Source organism: Solenopsis invicta, chromosome 1 (assembly GCF_016802725.1).
Source record: "Solenopsis invicta isolate M01_SB chromosome 1, UNIL_Sinv_3.0, whole genome shotgun sequence".
Lineage (NCBI taxonomy): Eukaryota > Metazoa > Arthropoda > Insecta > Hymenoptera > Formicidae > Solenopsis > Solenopsis invicta.
Window position 1 is genome coordinate 15768396 of NC_052664.1, and position 18148 is coordinate 15786543.

Consider the following 18148-nt stretch of genomic DNA (forward strand, 5'->3'; position numbering starts at 1 on the left):
TATTGAATAATTTTACATAACTCGAAATGTGTTCCGAATAAAAAGTTAGATAACAAAAAAAAACACTCGAGTCTACATACATATATTTGTATGATAATACGCTAAAATTAAAAAATAGCGAGGAGACATGTGTAATTATTATGGAGGTTAAAATGTTCCTTGAAAAAGTTTCGAAATACTACAAAGTAGAAATATCTTATAATAACTGTCAGCTATTGAGTATTAGCATATTAATGCCACTGCATAACGGTGAGTTACTAAACAAACGGTTCCACAGGCAATTGTTAAAATTCACCTAATAATGAAGATAATAAGAAGAACAGCCGTAATACTTACAGTAGCCATATTACTACCTTCTTCTCTATATTTCGAGAAAAATAGCTGGAAAATTTGGTAAAGTATTCATCGAAGTATGTAACGAAAGTATTAAAGCGAAGCTTCACTCAAGTATATGAATAATATATTCATTAAATGTCCAAGCTATTTCGAAATGTATATAACAGTGTATAAGTTATACGTTTGAGTCTAATAATAATATATATGTACATACATAAAATATATATATGTATAAATTATAATTTATACATCTTATTATACTAATTGCTTGTAATGACAATATTAAAAGCAAAATAGGCAAGTATGACTACTTCATCGAATTTCCAAGCTATTTTTCTCGAAGTATACGGATTTAATCTTATTATTTTAAATCTTCTCGAGTATGATCGTTTCTTTCTTCTTGATTGCGTCACGTATTTTAGTGCCATATTTAGTGATATTGTGACATAATTTAAAAATGACGCTGATTTAAAATAACAATAGCAGAAGTGTACCGTATGACTACCTTCTTGTATTTTTATCGTACGAATTTATAGCACGATCGATAATATGCAAAGCTTTCCCACATTTCATAACTTGCGTCTCAAAATGAGTAAAAGACGAGCGTGCGTATTGCTCTTGGGTCACAATGCAGCTCGAATTGATTTCGGGCGCACCTCGGAAAAGAGATTGTCGAGACCTCCAGCATGCTGCGACCAATCGGAGAAAAAAAAAGAAAGCGGAAGAAAAAAACCGAGTTCTCGATACATACCGATGTGTATGGCCGTTCGCGGGATGCCCCGGGGCCATCCGACGAAATTGCATCCGGAATTTCAATATAGCGCATATCATATTTCAACCTTAAAACGCCGCCAGCGCTGTCCGGGTATTACTTTGAGGCTCCTATGGCAGTAGAAGCCGACTTTGCCCACCGATTATAGAGATTCCGACTGCGGTAAGGTATATGCAGGTGAAACGCGGGGGGGAGACCGAGAGATGCGCAACCCTCCCCCTCCCCCCTGTCTCACTCCTTTTCTCTTTCTCCTCCCCCGACATGATCCTTTCGCCGTGGTGGAGCCTGTGGAGCAGCCTGCAGGGGACATTAGATGGTTTTCGCTCGGAATAAATGATCAAAAGGTAACTTCGGATTAAAGCTGTCGCTCGCCGGGTGACTCGCTCGCGCTTACACGCTTCGCTGCGACTCGGATGTTGCGCTTTTACAAAGCGATTTAATCAAGTTTTCACAAAAGTCAGTGATGCTATTAATACATATTTGCTTGTGCCGGGAGGCGCGCGTTCCGCATTCTTTGTCAGATTTGGAAATGATTCCGGCTTAGTGGAAGGTTAATAAGAAAATTGAATTATCTTCGCGCTTTAAGTTTGTCTATAGGATATGGAAATATTCTGTTTAGTCAGTTTCAAAGTTTTTATTATTCAAACTTTCAAACGTTATCAGTTATTTAATGCTGTTGCGAGTTGTATTTCTCATCTTTGGTTCTCTAAAGTACTGAGCACTTTTCTATTAAAAATAAATATTTTATTGTGTACCATATAATCTATCGCCTTCAAAATATTAATGTAAAAAGAAATTATTTTATATGCTAATTATACAAGAGAATTTATGCGAATACTAAGAATAGTAGAGGAGAAGGGAGTATTACGGCTATCCCTATTATTTCCGTTATTAAATAAATGGCGAATTCTAATAATTGCTTATGGAATTACTCGTTTAGTAGCCCAATACCAATACACAATAGCTAACAATTGTTATAAGATATTTTTATTTTTGAACAATTTGAAACTTTTTTAAGGTACACTTCATTAGCACTAAATTGCACATATTTTCTCATTGTTTTTAAAGTTGAGCGTATTACCACACCAAGCTATGTACACTCGAGGTTTTTTTTTATTTCACCTTTTATTTGGCTGTATATACATTTCGAGTTATGCAAAGTTAAACAGTACATGGGACTTTGTTAATGTAGCATTTTAAGCGAAATTTTTATATAAAAATATTTCTTTGATAAATCAATTGTTAGAGGATTGTGTTCAGAAATATCAGAGATATCATTTTATCCTTGTTGTTTAATATTAAACAAGGATAAAATATTTCTGAATGCAGAAAAATTCTACACGATGGAAAATTAAAAATATATAATTTTGTAACAAAATACTGTGTTTTTAAACTAAAATTTTTTAAATTTACTTTTAGTTTAGTATATTATCACCACTTTTCTTTTTCCACCGATTATGCAGTGTATCACATTTTTATAAATCACACCTTGAGTAATAAATATTTCATTACTTTGAGTCTAGAATCTGTTAAACAATACTCTAACGAATAAAATCGTTCAAGTTTCAATATACAATAAAATATTGATTGTTCAATAAAATAAAAATGATTACCGTATTACCGCCTTCTCATTTAATATTGCAAATTTTCAATATAAATTGACGTTAAATTTATCAAATTTTTGTGAAAAAGTTCAGTTTTCATATATTATATTATCTTATACTGCGTATTTAACGCAAATTATAAAAATTTATACAAAATTTCCATTAAATGCATTTTTTTATGAATATATTGCCAATATATAATAAGTAATTATAAAATCTAACTAAAAAAGTAATTTTAGAAATAATTGGTAATTACTGAGTAATTTTGTAATGAGATGTATGAGAGATTGAATAAAAGAGATTCTTTTAAATAAAATACTTTTTTCACAGAGTTATATAAAAATACAATCATTAATAGCAATCCTACTGCGCTGGATTATAAACCGATTATACTTTCGAAGCGTGCTTTTCTTTCTCTTTTTTTTTATCGTATGCGTCGGAGAAAAGAAAAAAATCATCTCGCGGTTCAAATCAGAGACGAGAAAGACGAGAGAAATTAATGTCAGTTCGTTAGGATAGCTTGTACTCACATCGCAGATTTTAATTACCAGTGTGAGTAAAAGTAAATGGCTGCTACGAGAAAAATGTCGATTTAACGAGGAGGCGCAAGCATATCGCCATCGAAATATACACACGATGTTCGCCGTTAGATGAAATGATTTTTCGAGCAATTTTCACGTTATCCAACGATCTCTAGGAACGACGACGATGAACCAAATATATTCTTTTTTTATTAATGAAAGATATCATAAGTGAGTTTCAAAGCAATCTTCCGCCAAGTGCTTGGCGGAGCGCCGAGACAATTTTCTTCCAAAGTTTACCCGCTCGCGCTTATCGAGAGAGAAGTTTCTGCGAGCAAAAAATTCTCATTATGACTTATCCGCGATCGACTACTCCGACCGAGATACCCCGGATAAACCGGAGATAAGCGAGAATCTATGATGACGAAATCGTCAGGATAATCGCGATGTTATAATTGAAGGGGATGCAACACGGGAGGGTGGATCTCCATCGGGATAGCAACGCTGCTCATTTTTTTTTCTTTCGAAGAGCACGAAGAAAAGGAAGCGAATCTGACATGCGTTAGCTCGAGAAATTTGCAATATTCCGTGTCGAATAGATGTTTGGTTCGACGTAGTGATTTATCGTCACTGTCGTTGAGAAAGAGGAAGAGGGAGGGGAGGGGGATACCATCACGTAAGAATATCCGATGCAATATGACCGAAACCGGCCGTGCCAAAGGTAACGAAAACATTTATTCGCTAAATGAAATTGGGAGTGAATGGGAGAGATTGACGAGAGTTATATGCATCGGGCCGGCGCGGCGCAAGATCCCGAACGGACAGTGAGATCCTGGCGAACGTTCCGGTAATACCGAGTCGTTTATCACGACTGGCGAATGGAGAGCTCGTGAGATCGCGAGATCGTCCGACAAGCTGCACACGATGTTGCGCCACGCTACTAAGTTCGCACGAGTTGCGGTGATTAATCGATAATGGGCTCCATATGATACGGACGTTATGTTGTCGATGTGCGAAACAGGCTTAATCACATTAGTTGACGGTGACACGATCGATATATTATGATAGGACAGGTCATTCCGTTTTGTTCAGCTTAACATCACAGTACACTGCCCTCAGCGTTCAACGTCATGCTTATCTTGCCCGCGTATCTGCGTGTTACGCTCGCATCTACATGTACATTATCATAATAGAAGCGAGCTGCCTAATTAATCGATCCACGTGCCGTCTCCCAATTTCAATTTGCACAATTTCATATTTGTGTTGGAACGAGTTGTTTTAGTACACAGGTATAAACAGCGTAATATGTTTATAATTACGCTTTGATAAAAAACTGTTTGCCTTTATGAAGTAAACTCAATAATATTGTAAACACAAGATTTATGATAATAAATATTTTTCTTATGTCCTTTGGCTTGAATAAATAATTCAAAAATAAGTTTATGTGCGGAATATGTAATCCGATAATTGTTGACTGCTTGTAGTTCTTTTTATCGTCGTATTCTCCGTTGAGAAAATATTATTGCTAAAAAATAATTTTCATAATCAAGTAGACGCAAACATCAGCTAAAAGTTTTCTTGGTGGAAGGAAAAAGTTTTTGCACTTCAATAATAATAATAATCCTTACTGATCGCGTTTATACCTTGACGTTTGTTACAGTGTGCCACCTATTGCGGGGCGGCGTGGCGGCGATTTTTGGACCACAAAGCGCGCACACGGCGTCTCACGTGCAAAGCATTTGCGACACCATGGAAATTCCGCACTTGGAGACGCGCTGGGACTACCGGCTCAGACGGCAGAGCTGCCTCGTCAACCTCTATCCGCATCCCACCACTTTGTCCAAGGTACGTATACACAAACTTTAGCCAGAATAATAGCCTCATTAAAGCGGCACCCATCGCGCAAAATCTACCTTCGTGACCCTCTGCCTCACGGATTTCTTGCCCTAGCTGTTTTACCTCTGCCATCATCGACGAGCAAACGTGGCCCTTTTAGATCGTGGGATTAACGGTTGTCGTTCTAATCAAGGTTATTTCCACATTTCGCATTTTGCATAATTATAATTGAAGTGGCAAAAAGAGAAAAATCCATGAAATTCAGAGGAAACATCAAATATTCAAAGAGACAAAAACGTACTATTATTGTAACATAAAAATTAATATGATTATAACTCGGGCGTTTAAAGTTTTTTTTTCTTATATAGTATCCCTTGAAAAAAAGAATTGATAAAATGTTTCAATAAACTGATTACTACATCGGTAACTCATGATATTTCATTACACTGATACAACTAATCAGTTTATTGAAGTATTTTTTTTTAAAGGATAATTAATCAAAAATGTAAGCCATTAACTAATAGAGTCACTGACAAACTCAAGTAATTTTCATATTTAACCGAAAGTCGGTTTCGCATTTTACGTTGCACTGTAAATACATTGGGTGTATGCATAAGTTTTTAATGTCGAATTTGCGCACTATTAACTTAGGAAATTAAACATGCGCTCTTCCTTTCACGGTGTATGTATGACTCAACCAACATCTGCTCAATGCGTGAGAAAACATTTTCACGTGAGTTTCATTTTTCAGTCGTTGTTTTGCCCTTGTTTTAAGTGAAAAGTTTATTTTTGTCACTGTATGTTACGTTTTTTTTTTCTTACTGAAAAAGCAGCAGAAGGCAAAAGAATTTTGTGTAACATATGTATGTGTGGTGGTCAGTAAACATGTGTGAGAAAAGTAATATAGGTGTTTCTGGTGATTTCAATTTTAACAATCGGTCGAGGTCAGGTCACCCCAAGGAAATCTACGATAGAAAGTTGCAAGTTCTGCTTGACAAAACCTCAGCTGTGGTAATACAACTTGTTTTGCAATTTTTTCTTACGAGTGTTTAGTTGAAAAAATGTTATGAACTTATGCACACACCTGATTATGCACAGCCTGATGGGAAAAAATCAATAAGTTCAGAAAATCATCAAATTTTCATTGAAATAGAGAGATAGAAACATACTAGCACAATATTATAAAAATTGATTAATAAAGCTATATCTCATAGTTTCAAGTTTTCTTTGTTACAGTTAATAAAAAATACAAATTAATGCACAAAAATATCATTGAAGCAATTTTCACGTTTCGCTGAAAGGTTATATCGTTCTCGTATTTTCATTAAGATATTCATAGTGCGGAAGATCGCTTTTTTTTCGTAGCCAAGGTACATTCAGTTGTATCTATATGCATCGGATGCTATACCCACAGTGCGGTAGTTCTCAACTTAACGCAAAAGAACTGAAACTTTTTGAATTTCTCTTAATAAGCGCAAAGTTTCGTGAAGAAGTGCGGCTGAAAGCTCTGGTCGCGGGTTTGTATAGCTGTCGGGCTTTTTGGGTTAACGAGAGTTCTCGCTCTTTCTCTCCGCTCTCTTTCCTTTTTCGCTCTTTCTCTCTCTCTCTCTCTCTCTTTTCTTATTTCCTGAATCTTCGTAACCCTTTCTTTTCTTCAATATTTGTTACTCGCGAACGTTTGCACCTTGCGACTTGCACTACGCTCTTTCCTCTTTGCTAGTTCTCACGTCCTCTCAATATTTACCACTAGATTTGTCCTCCATTCCCAAAAGCGTTTTGTTTATTCTCTGTATAGGATGTGGTAAAATCTTGCTCATCGCCCATCACTAAGTTTTATTTTATTTTCGAAGAAACTCGCGAACGGAAAATAAATATCCGCGGTTACGAGGCGCTTTACGCTTCAAACGAAAGAACATTCGCGAGAAAGTCGATAAATCCGTCGCTGCGGGCACGCCGAACGGAACACGCAAGCATATGTCCCAAAGAAAAGTGTAAAAGCTAACGAAAACGAAATTTTCTTCTGACATATACATCAAAAGACAATATCTACAATTTCACTTTACTCGTATAAAGTAGATATAGTTGTAAAATGATTCTTTTTAATATAATTGTTATATTAGCATATAATAAATACGGCATTACATTTTTAAACAATAATAAGTCATATTCGACTGACGAAATTAAATATAAAGTTAGCACGCCTATATCAGTCATAGCGATTCTTAGTGTTGAATAATAATTTTTAATTTTTTCAATTTCCAATTTATTCAAACTGCGCGCCGCATATTTGGTCTTGAAACACAGCCGTGAAGTCAGAATATTAATGCTTTAGAAGCATCTGTAAGATTTATCCCTCTCCCTTTCACCTCGGAAAAACTGTAAAGAATTTTATTGCATAAAAATAACATCTCAGCCAGGACTCGAATCTGGATCTCCCAGCATTCTGTGTGGGAGCGTCCTACCAATTCGAAGTTGAATAAGTTTGAATAAGTTGGAAATTGTAAAAGTTAAAAATTATTATTCAGCATTAAGAACTGCTGTGACTGGCATAGGCCTGCTAAACTTTTTTATTATTTAATTCCTTAAAAACCAAGCACTCTAATTGACAATTCTTAGATCCACGAGAAATGAAACACGACCAGCAGATTATCTACGACGAATTTTTCAAAGTCTTTTACGAATTTCATATGAAATATTGATGACTAGATAATAATTTACGGTCGCGTAGTTTGGCTTTGACATCCCCGATCAAAGGGCTTTCAGCAATGGTGCACAGAGGACACAATTTAAAGGTCGCTGCATACCTAAAGCTTTTTTCTCTCTCTCTCTCTCTCTCTCTCTCTCTCTCTCTCTCGTTAGAGTAAGAATTTCAATTAAAATCGATTTATATGTTGCATCACTGAGCATTTATTAAAAATCACGAATTTCAATGTTATTATTCGAATATTTCCAAATGGTCTGATAAATTCGCAGTCACTGCCGCGACTTTACTTAGCACATGCAAATACATCTGATAGTTTGCTTTACTGTAATAGAGAATTTGTAATAGAATACGTAAGTTGTTTGAATAAAAAATCGTAGACTAATAAAAGAAGAAACATTACGTAAAATAATGAGTATTTTCTAAATATTCCAATGTCTGATTAAAATATAGAAAAGGAATTGCTAGAAAATTTTTTATCTATATTCTATATACACATACAGACTCAATTTACTCTACAAACGTTAAGAATTATTTAAAAATAACAAAATATTTATGTGTAAATTAACACTAAGATAATAACTAAAGAAAAATTTATATTTATAGAGACATATAAAAAAGAATAACATAGATTTTGTCATAATCGATTAATTTATATAATCAAAGTAATTCGACTAAGATTGATTGCAGAAGATACACTTTTTTAGATTAGAACTCGTGTAAGATTTGCGATGGAGTTCAGTTTCTTAATTTGCAAAAATCCGATGTTCGCACAATGAAATGCGAGAAGTTGGAAGACATAAAGAAGGCGGGGAGGAACGTTTAATAAGCTTTCGCGTTCTGAAAGTGATAAACATCAGGTTTCCTCAGTCTCAGGTTTCCATTGTGAGTCTAGTAAACCGGAGGGAAGTAGCTTACGTCGTCAGTTATTTCACGGTGTTAGAGCAAGGTTGGTTTTCTCTCGCCCGAGTTCTTTTCTCGACGGAGTCGCGTCATTTCCAACGGCGAAAATGCAAAATTCACTAGGAGAGCAGCGGCGTCCTGATTAGAGTACTCGACGGACGAAAAGGAAAATCGAAAAAAAAAGACAGCGGAGGTGGGTGAACGTTGGCGTCGATTCCGTCAAACGAGCGACAGCCTCATTCAGTCAACCCGACGACGGAAATATTTTACTTTCCGGTACCATCTTATGCGTAGTTCAAAGGAACCGAAGGCGATTGCAGGGAGCAGAAAAATGGAGTAAAAAGAAGCACGACTAGTGAGTCTCTTTGATTCCCGTCGGGTGAAATGTAGGGATAACTTTAATATCCTTCGCGCCATGATTTTCCGCAAAACGGTAACAAATTACTATTGCAAATAGCACGTTATTCCGGATGGTAAAATGAATAAATAAAAAAAAAACAATTGCTATTTATGGAAACGAATCAACTGCAAGAAAAATACTTTTATATAAATTGTGTTTTATTTATTAGTTTCTTAAATTAAAGAATTATCAGAATAATATAATTACGTATAACATAAAATACATGCTTATTTAAATTAAAAACGTTGTTTTTATAAAGGTATGAATTATCTTCAAAGCTTAGAAAAGAAACATCACCAGTTATAATTTTATACGAAAATGAAATTGGTAAAAATAACAATTATTACCGGTTTAATTATTTTTGTAGTGAGAATGACAATCTACAATTTAAATAATATACGATAGGCCGGCAAAAAATGTCAGATATCGGATATATTTCTTCGGATATATAAATCAGAGCTATTAGTGTGCGCTAGACTAATTGAGAAGTTATTAAAGAACATTCTAATACTGAAGGAAGGACAAAGATTTGTAAAAATACAAAAATATTAGTTGTGAGATATATTTTTTATAACATTTGATAACGTATGATTAAGCTCTATTGTTCGATGCTCACTTTAAAATTATATCGATACTTTAATTATTTTAATTGTATTAATAAGAAAAGATCAAAAGAATTATATTAATTTTTCGTACCTTAATTCCATAACGTGATAAAAATGTAGTAGAAAAAAAGAGTTGAAGGTGACATCTTCTCTCAACTTCATATCTGGAATATTTCTTTTATTGTTTTCGTGAACGTACTAAATGATTTAATCAGTAACAAATATTATCAACATGACACACACTGCTTCAGTACATATATACGAACTTTAAAATTTTTTCTACAAAATCAAAGAAGTGTTAAAAATTACACTTTATCATTTTCACATTCAAAATATCTCCAAACCAGACGCTCCAATTATTACATTCAAAAGTGAAGACAAATCTATCCAATCTCGCTTTGAACTTTCGAACAGCTCGTATTGTCCATGTCGAAATCGAATTGTCAGGTATTTCAATTCGCATTCCTGCGCGGACGTAGACTGCTCCTTCAGGCGTACCATTTCCTTCTTCTACCTTACAAAAATAAAAAAAATTCCTAGTATCATGAGCAAATACAATACTTTCGAAATTCCTGAAATTATCGTACTTTTAATAAAATGTTAATTAAAGAGACAGAGAGCGAGAATTTAATACTTACTTTATGTTTTATAACTTTGACAAATAAGTAAATAAAATTTTATTTAATATAATATATGTTATATATGCATAAAGTTAATTGTATATAACATCATTATATTTATAATAGATACAAACAAATAACATTTTTATTGAAATGATTGAATTATTTATAATAAATTATTCATAGCTATAATTAAATTTTCTTAACAGTTATCGTAATTGTTTCATATTAAAGTTACATAGACATATATTCATTAATTATATTAACCCTCGCTAGCCAACGTAATATTTTGTTCCTCAATAGTCGACTTGGCGTCATTCGCGTTTTACGCTTCTATTAAAGAATATACCGTAATGAGATGGTTTTCAACCGTAATTTTACTTGTTAGTTGCAACTTTCTAATACACGATTAAAAAGTGAAATGGCAATAACAATTGGTGAAACTATGTGAAACTATGTGAAACTATGCGAAACATGACACGTACTGTACCGATGTATGCGACGGGAAATTTTGCTGGAACGCGAGTGACCCCACGTTAGCTAGTGAGGATTAATTCATATATGTGCATCAATGCATATTGTTGGTATACATGTTAATATCAAATTTATTAAACATTATATGTATGTTGATCATTGAAATTCAAATCTTAATCATTATAAGATACACGTGATCGTCAGAACATTTTCTCTTTATATATTATATTTTAATATAATATAAAAAGAATACATAAAGAATTTTAATCGAGATTCTCTGTAATTAAAATTATTCCATATACATATGAAAAAGAAAATTTATATCTAAATATCCTTTACTTTTGAAATTTAAATGATGAAATGACGTTGATCATTCCATTCGTAAGATAATCGACATTATGATGATATAGCGGGCGATACGTTGGTGTTAATGAACCGTGAGGGGCGCAATTGCCATTACCACAGCAATGATTTAACGATCTTCCCCGTGGCCGATAATGGACCGGCTTCTATGTTCCGATGGTCGTTGGACCAGCAGCCGGTGGATGGATCGGTTGAATCAGCCGCTATGTTGGAATTTAATTTGTACTGTCTCTAATCGAGCCTTTGCTCATTACGCTTTACTATGCCACTTCGTTCAATCAATACTGGTACCGCCATCAGGCCTTAAGAAAAGCCTACAGAGCCTTAAAGAAAACATTAAAAAAATAAATAAGTTTTTATTTAATGGCAAAATTATTTTAAATTATTATCCATTCTCTCTCTCTCTCTCTATTTGAATAAATAAAAAATTTTAATTTTTATGAATCGAAATTTTATTTGTCATTCAAATTAGATGGATAAATTCGAAATAATGAAAAAATTATTTGATAAAAATGAAGTTTACTTTCTGAGAAAAATTCAAAATAACTCATTTATTGCGAATTTACAATATGCAACATTATAAAGTATATTATTAATTTACAACAAGACGGCTAATGAAATTTAATTATTTATTATTATTTCACTTTATGTTATGTCTTACACATGAATACATTATATAATTACAAAATTAAAAACATTGTGATAATAAAAGATTATGTTATTACGAGATTCTTCATAAATTCAGTAATGCGCGCTATAAACACAATAATAATATTGAAACATTGTAGAAATTATTATTTTAGATTATCCTTTTGGTTATATTGAGCTTCTTTACGTTTACAAAACATACTGTTTTTATAATTTAAACAAAATACGAAATGATATTACGATTATCTCATTTATCTTATCTCATTTATATATAGCTTATCTCATTTATTGCTCAAGCTCAAGCTATTCGTGATCTAAACAATCGGTAAGTGCCCACTCGATTCTGCTTGTACGGCATTCAATGGCTCCCTCTCGCAACAAGGTACATCTATCGCTTCTCTCTCTCTCTCTCTCTCTCTCTCTCTCTCTCTCTCTCTCTCCCCTTTGTTCAGCTTTTGGGCACTATAGACAAGTCAAGAATTTGCCCTGCCATGCCGTGGTACACTCCGAACTAACGTTTATTTCTGGGGTTGGGTTACTGATCAATGTCATTCAGCGAAACCACGTACAGCCAACGCGATTGAAAGCCGATTGCACTCTTTTTCCCATCTCCCGTATCTCGCCGATTAGCTATTTACTTCCGTTTCCTCTTTCGCAGGGTTTCTTCGCGCTCGTTTGGCAATCGCTCGTAACCGACCGCATTTCCTTTCGCTTCCGCTGCCTTTTCTCATCCACTATGGTGGAAAGCGCGTCGGGTGATAAATGGATTGCATTCTCGTGCATTCGTCTCTGACACGGTGATGAGCGTTCCGCTCGTCGGGACTGATACGTGATAACGATCCAGCCCGCGAATTCCGACTAATCAACTCAATCGCGATGTACACGAATTGCTCTTAACTTCTCTTAGAATTTAGCATTCGTTGTGCGACGATCAATGTAGCATAAAGAAAGATTAACCTTTTAACTAAAGATTGTGAGATTAATTTCTTCTTCAACGCATTTAGATACACATGCGTAGAGAAATTAGTACTTGATGACGATCTCTTTACATTGTTATAGAGTTTTCATATTTTGGTGTTACTTGAAGTTTTAATTTAATTGAAGAGAAGATTTTCCTACAAAGATCAAACAAGTCTATATTTTTCAATATCTAGGCGTCAAATCATTCTTCATTTAAGCAGCATCGTGAACAACTTTATTTTAGCGTGAAAACGAAAAATGTAGCGTTACTTGGAAGAGAAAAGAATGTATGAATTCATTGATTGACAGGAAAACGGACTTTTATTTACGTTTTGATCTAGTTCCTCTCACGGTTGTAGTTCGTCTGTCTCTCGTTGTTTCTTCTTGTCTTGCTTTTGCTTTGCTTTTAGTGTCGTTATTGCGCATTGGTAATATGATATTATTAAATGATATAACATTTAACAGGAGACTATTAAGTATGAAATAACGTTGTTAAAATAAAGTAGAGAAGAGGAAAGGACAGAGTTGTAGAATACCATTTTGTCTTTTGACAATAACTTAGTATAAATATTAACGCGACACAATTCTAACTCATGCCAGTTTATTAGCCATAGAGTTCTATCAATCATCTTATAGATAGAAGTTCATCGGATATGTAGAACAAACGTAACTTACAGTCTATTGAAAAGGGAAAAAGGAATGCGATCGTGAAATAGCAGAGGGATCGTAGAATACTAACAGCTAATGCCATTTTTATTTATTAAAAAAAAAATAAATTAGTGATCTTTTGTAGATTTTACACACAAATAAATGCCACAAAACAAAGTTTTACGAATATTTCATAAAATATAATTTACAAAAAAATTTTTTTCTTTAATTTTTTGGGCTTCAAAATTTTTTTAAATAAAATTTAAAACTTTTTAAAATAATTTCTGTGCTTCTAATAAATGTCCACAATGAGATTGTAAAGTCGTAAGAGAAATACACATGGCGAACGACCATATTTCACAAACACAGCCCACATATAACATGACTTTATTGGCCGTATATATACATACATTACGACATACATTAAATTCAATAATATTATTTAAAATTCACATTTAAGATTTTTAAGTTAGACTAAAGTTAAAAAATTAATACTTAACATGCTTCTCAAAAATAACGTAGAGAATATACATCTGTAAAAATTTCTGCTATTTCATAAGTAAAATTCAGTTTTTAAAATCATATAGCAAACACTAATGACCAGTAACCATAAGTAAACTGTAATAAAATAACGGTTGTTTTTAGAATTCAACATGAATTATATGAGATATTATGATATTCCGCTATCCCAGTATTCTACGACAGCCGTCTTTCCTCCAGTAAATGTAGAATTCCCAACAAGAACCCCAAACAAGTCCAGAGGTTTCTTAATATTTTTAAAATGGATTTCTCAAAATATTAATCCTTAAATCTAAATTTTTGTTTGTGAATATTAAAAAAAAAATCTTTATCTATGTAAAAAGAAACGAAAGAATGTTTTTTGTTAGGATTAATTTGTAAAATTTTGTAAAAAAAAGGTAAAAGAAATTATTGCTTTATATTTAAAATAGTATTTCCATCTTCACCTTTTATTATTATTATTAATGTTGCAAAGAAAGGTAAATGTAAAATATTATTGGATAAATAACTAATAAGTATAAAATTTCCGCAGAAACACTAAATAAATCCAAATGTTTTTTTTTCTTTTAAGTAAGTCATAAAAATATTAATTAAAGCTTATAACTTTGTTTTTGTGCCTATTATATGTCCTGAAGAAAATATTTATATAATAAACTTTTTTGTTCTCTAAAAATTCACGTTTTTAGACTTGTTCGGGTTTTGTAGGAAACTAGGCAATTGTATTTCATTCAGTGTTCTTTTTTTCATGTATAATAATTATAGATCTAAATTGCAATGATCTAAATTAGAATAGTCTATATTATCTCGAAATCAAGATCGAGAAACTTGTAAAGTTATCAGAATTACTTACGCAGATTCCATGCAGAATTATCTTGACAGGATCAATCTTCAACGAAACTCATCCTCAGTATATTGCGAGCATTATTTCTAGAGAGAACGCGCGCGCACGGAACGATGCGCTTTATTGAAGGGACGACCGAGGGGTCGGGGGAAGGGCGATCGTCAAGAAATGTAGACGCAATATCGTACACGGTGGAGTGCGGACGTGGAATATGGTACCGTCGAATAAAGCGGTTGTATTACGTCGGAAGTGAATAACTCCGTTGCGTCTAGCACGTCAGACGTAATCTCGTTTCGTGTTCGAGAAGAGAACGAACGTAATCGAGAGGGTGGAAAAGGGGGGGGGGGGGGCAAGCGCGTTTGGGGATTATCCGTTGTTCGCGGCGAGCTAAGCCGCTTGTTGCCGCGAGTTTCATCGCTCGTAATCGACGTCTCACCTTCGCAGTTCGCCATTACTCTATTCTGGAGGCAATTTTAATGTCGACGGTGACATTCGAAATACGTCGGCAAACCGAACTAAAACGGTGCACTCGAACGCGCTACCCGAGAATGCATTATTTACGAATGCATTAAGCGGAATTATATTAGAAGCGGAATTAAGAGCGTCGATTTGACGCTTACGTCTCTCCTAATGCATTTCGAAAACTTCCCCGTTGAGTGGGAAATGATGCGCGAAGAAAAGAATGGGTCTTGCGTCGCAGAGAAATGCAAAGTGCATTCATCGAATAGGATTTCGAAGTAGTCGCATAAGAGGATACTTTTCGAATATCATTGTCTCGGACAGAAATGCTATATCTCGTGATATCTGCACGAGAATTTAATTAATTCATATCGTATGATTTTTCCGTCTCATTCGGTTTTTTTCATTTCTGCAATTATTGTACAATCAAAAAATACATACCACTTATATAAAATATCAATATAAAATACTGAATTTATATATATATATATATATATATATATACAGATAAAAATTGATTTTGTCGTAAAGTGAAATTTATACAAAATATGATTTATTAATTTACTGGTCGCATCGTCGGCCGAAACTGCTGCCACAAGTGCCCTCAATGTTAATTATTTTAACAAGGGTTATTACAACGGAAGTAGTTTTATTTGTTGTTACTATCCGCGATAAGCTGCACACGCTGGAATTCGAGCCAACGAAATTTCAGCGGAGCAACGTTGCACGACGAGCAAAAAGCCCGATGTGGCGATCGCCCTAGATTTTGTGTGCGTACATTGTAAGCGAAATTTAATAGAAATTCGTTTAAACCACCGAGTGCAATTAACTAATACCGACGATGAGAGGAGAGAGAGGGAGAAAATACACGTTAGTATTAAAATAATTTTATTTCTGTATGTGTTCCGTCTCAAAACCGCCACATTACAAATTTGTTGTTATATATTACAATATAATGTAATACCGTCTAAATGTTAGCAACGGCATCAGCAATGTTGCTTTACAATATTAACATACCATGTATCAATGTACAATAGTGCGTCACACACATTGTACTAATATAGTATACTCGTATATATTTATAAATTTTAAATTTACCTTAAAATCATGAATTGTTTGCCAATTAGGGTGCATTTAACGTTTTCATTGTTTCTGCTTCTCTCTTTTCACATTTTATTTCAAAGATAATTTATAAATGACGTAACTGACGTTGTATTTTATAAATTTCGTTCGTTTTTCATTGACGCTACACGCATACATAATATTCTATAAAAACGGGTATAGAATGAAAAGATCGCTGAAAAGTGTAACGTAAAAAAACTGAAAGTTTTTATTTGAGTAAAACTTTTGAAACAATCACCACACCGGATTCCAAACTCCGAGGCACGAAAAAGATGATAATCAACAACCACTGACCCTACTAACTTGTTATTTCCGGAAAAAGTAATGAAACTTGAACTCGGTACGCGGCGATGCAGGAAAAGACGATAAGAACGTGTGTGTGTGTATGTATGTGTATGTGTATATATATATATATATATATATATATATATATATATATATATATATATGTATATGTATACAATACTTTTAAGCAAAACTTTAATTTCTTGAGAAATTTGGACTTAAACATACTGGCTAATCTTTTCTTGTAAACGACACACATACATACACACACATTTACTTTTCTCTATTCAATTTATTCTGAAATGCGATGATATGCGCTGCATATATTGCATTATGAAGATAACATTTTAAATAGAATTTTAATTTAAATTGGATGTAATTATGCAAAAATTCTCTTGTTATGTTTACATATAATAGAAAATTTAAAAATTACATTTCATTTATTAATTTAAAAAAAGCAGGATAAATAATTCTTTAATCTCCGATAGCGTTCATTAAAACTTTGTTTTATTAAGATTAATCTAAGCTTTAATCTTTCGCGTATAAAGTTGATGTCTTATATAATTAGTGCTTCAATAATAACGTCTTGTAAAAACATAAAATTATTAAATAATTAAGGAGAATTAAATGAAAATTCAAATTATATGTTCGATATCAGTAGTCTAAGTATTAATATAGCGCGACATTAGTAAGAAATAGGTAGAAATACCACGAGATGTTATTAGAAGATCGATCCAATTTAAAGGAAATGGAAGTATAAAATTGATATCTACTAAGAGGTAGAATAACTAGGCGAATAATGATCCAAGACTAATTTTATTAATTTTATGATTCGTTATTGCTTAGCTTTCACAAGAGACGAAAAACTTTTCAGCGATATTCGTAATTGATAAATTGAGCGATGAAAGGATGCAGTACGAATTTAAAAGGAGTCAATTGATCATAAATTTATCGACCAAAAAGCGTTCAAAAGTCATTAATAAGCGGTTAGAATATAATAACGTAAAACCAAAACTGAAAGCGGTTTCTCACGCTTGGGATTAATGCCAATTGTATATTCTATATGTAAATTTTGCCATCAACTATTATAATATGTTATGGTAATCGACTGTATTGAATTTGATTGATAGTCATAATAGCATGATTTAATACGTAAACTATTCGTCCATTGTACAATACAATAATAGTACACCGCAATATAATGTATAGAATGCATTTTAGCTTTCACACGCTGCATTTGTGATATCTACAACTTTATCTAATTTACAATAATTTCAATAAATGTATGATTAGATATAATCTTTACAATTTGAAGATTTGCATTTAAATATCTTTTAAATAGTTTTCTATTAAAATGTTACTAGTTTACTTTTACTTAAGATAATAAAATTTTCTTAACTTTTTATACATATCTCTAAAGATTAGTTTGCAAAAATTTCTAATTCAAAATTGAATGTGAATTATTCAAATGCTTGTAACACAACAATTTTTTGTACCTTCATATTTTTACAAAAAAAATCCATTACAGTTT

At 33.1% G+C, this 18148-nt stretch overlaps 1 protein-coding gene across 7 annotated transcripts in view; it reads left to right on the forward strand.

Annotated features, from left to right (window-relative positions):
* The window catches only part of LOC105194346 (glutamate receptor ionotropic, kainate 2), a 305511-nt gene that overhangs the window by 196014 nt on the left and 91349 nt on the right, over positions 1–18148 (forward strand). For all 7 annotated transcript variants that reach the window (XM_039447762.1, XM_039447759.1, XM_039447754.1 and 4 more), the window contains one exon: positions 4894–5078. In XM_039447762.1, coding sequence (XP_039303696.1) covers positions 4894–5078 — 185 coding nt within the window. The remainder of the gene's footprint in view (positions 1–4893; positions 5079–18148) is intronic.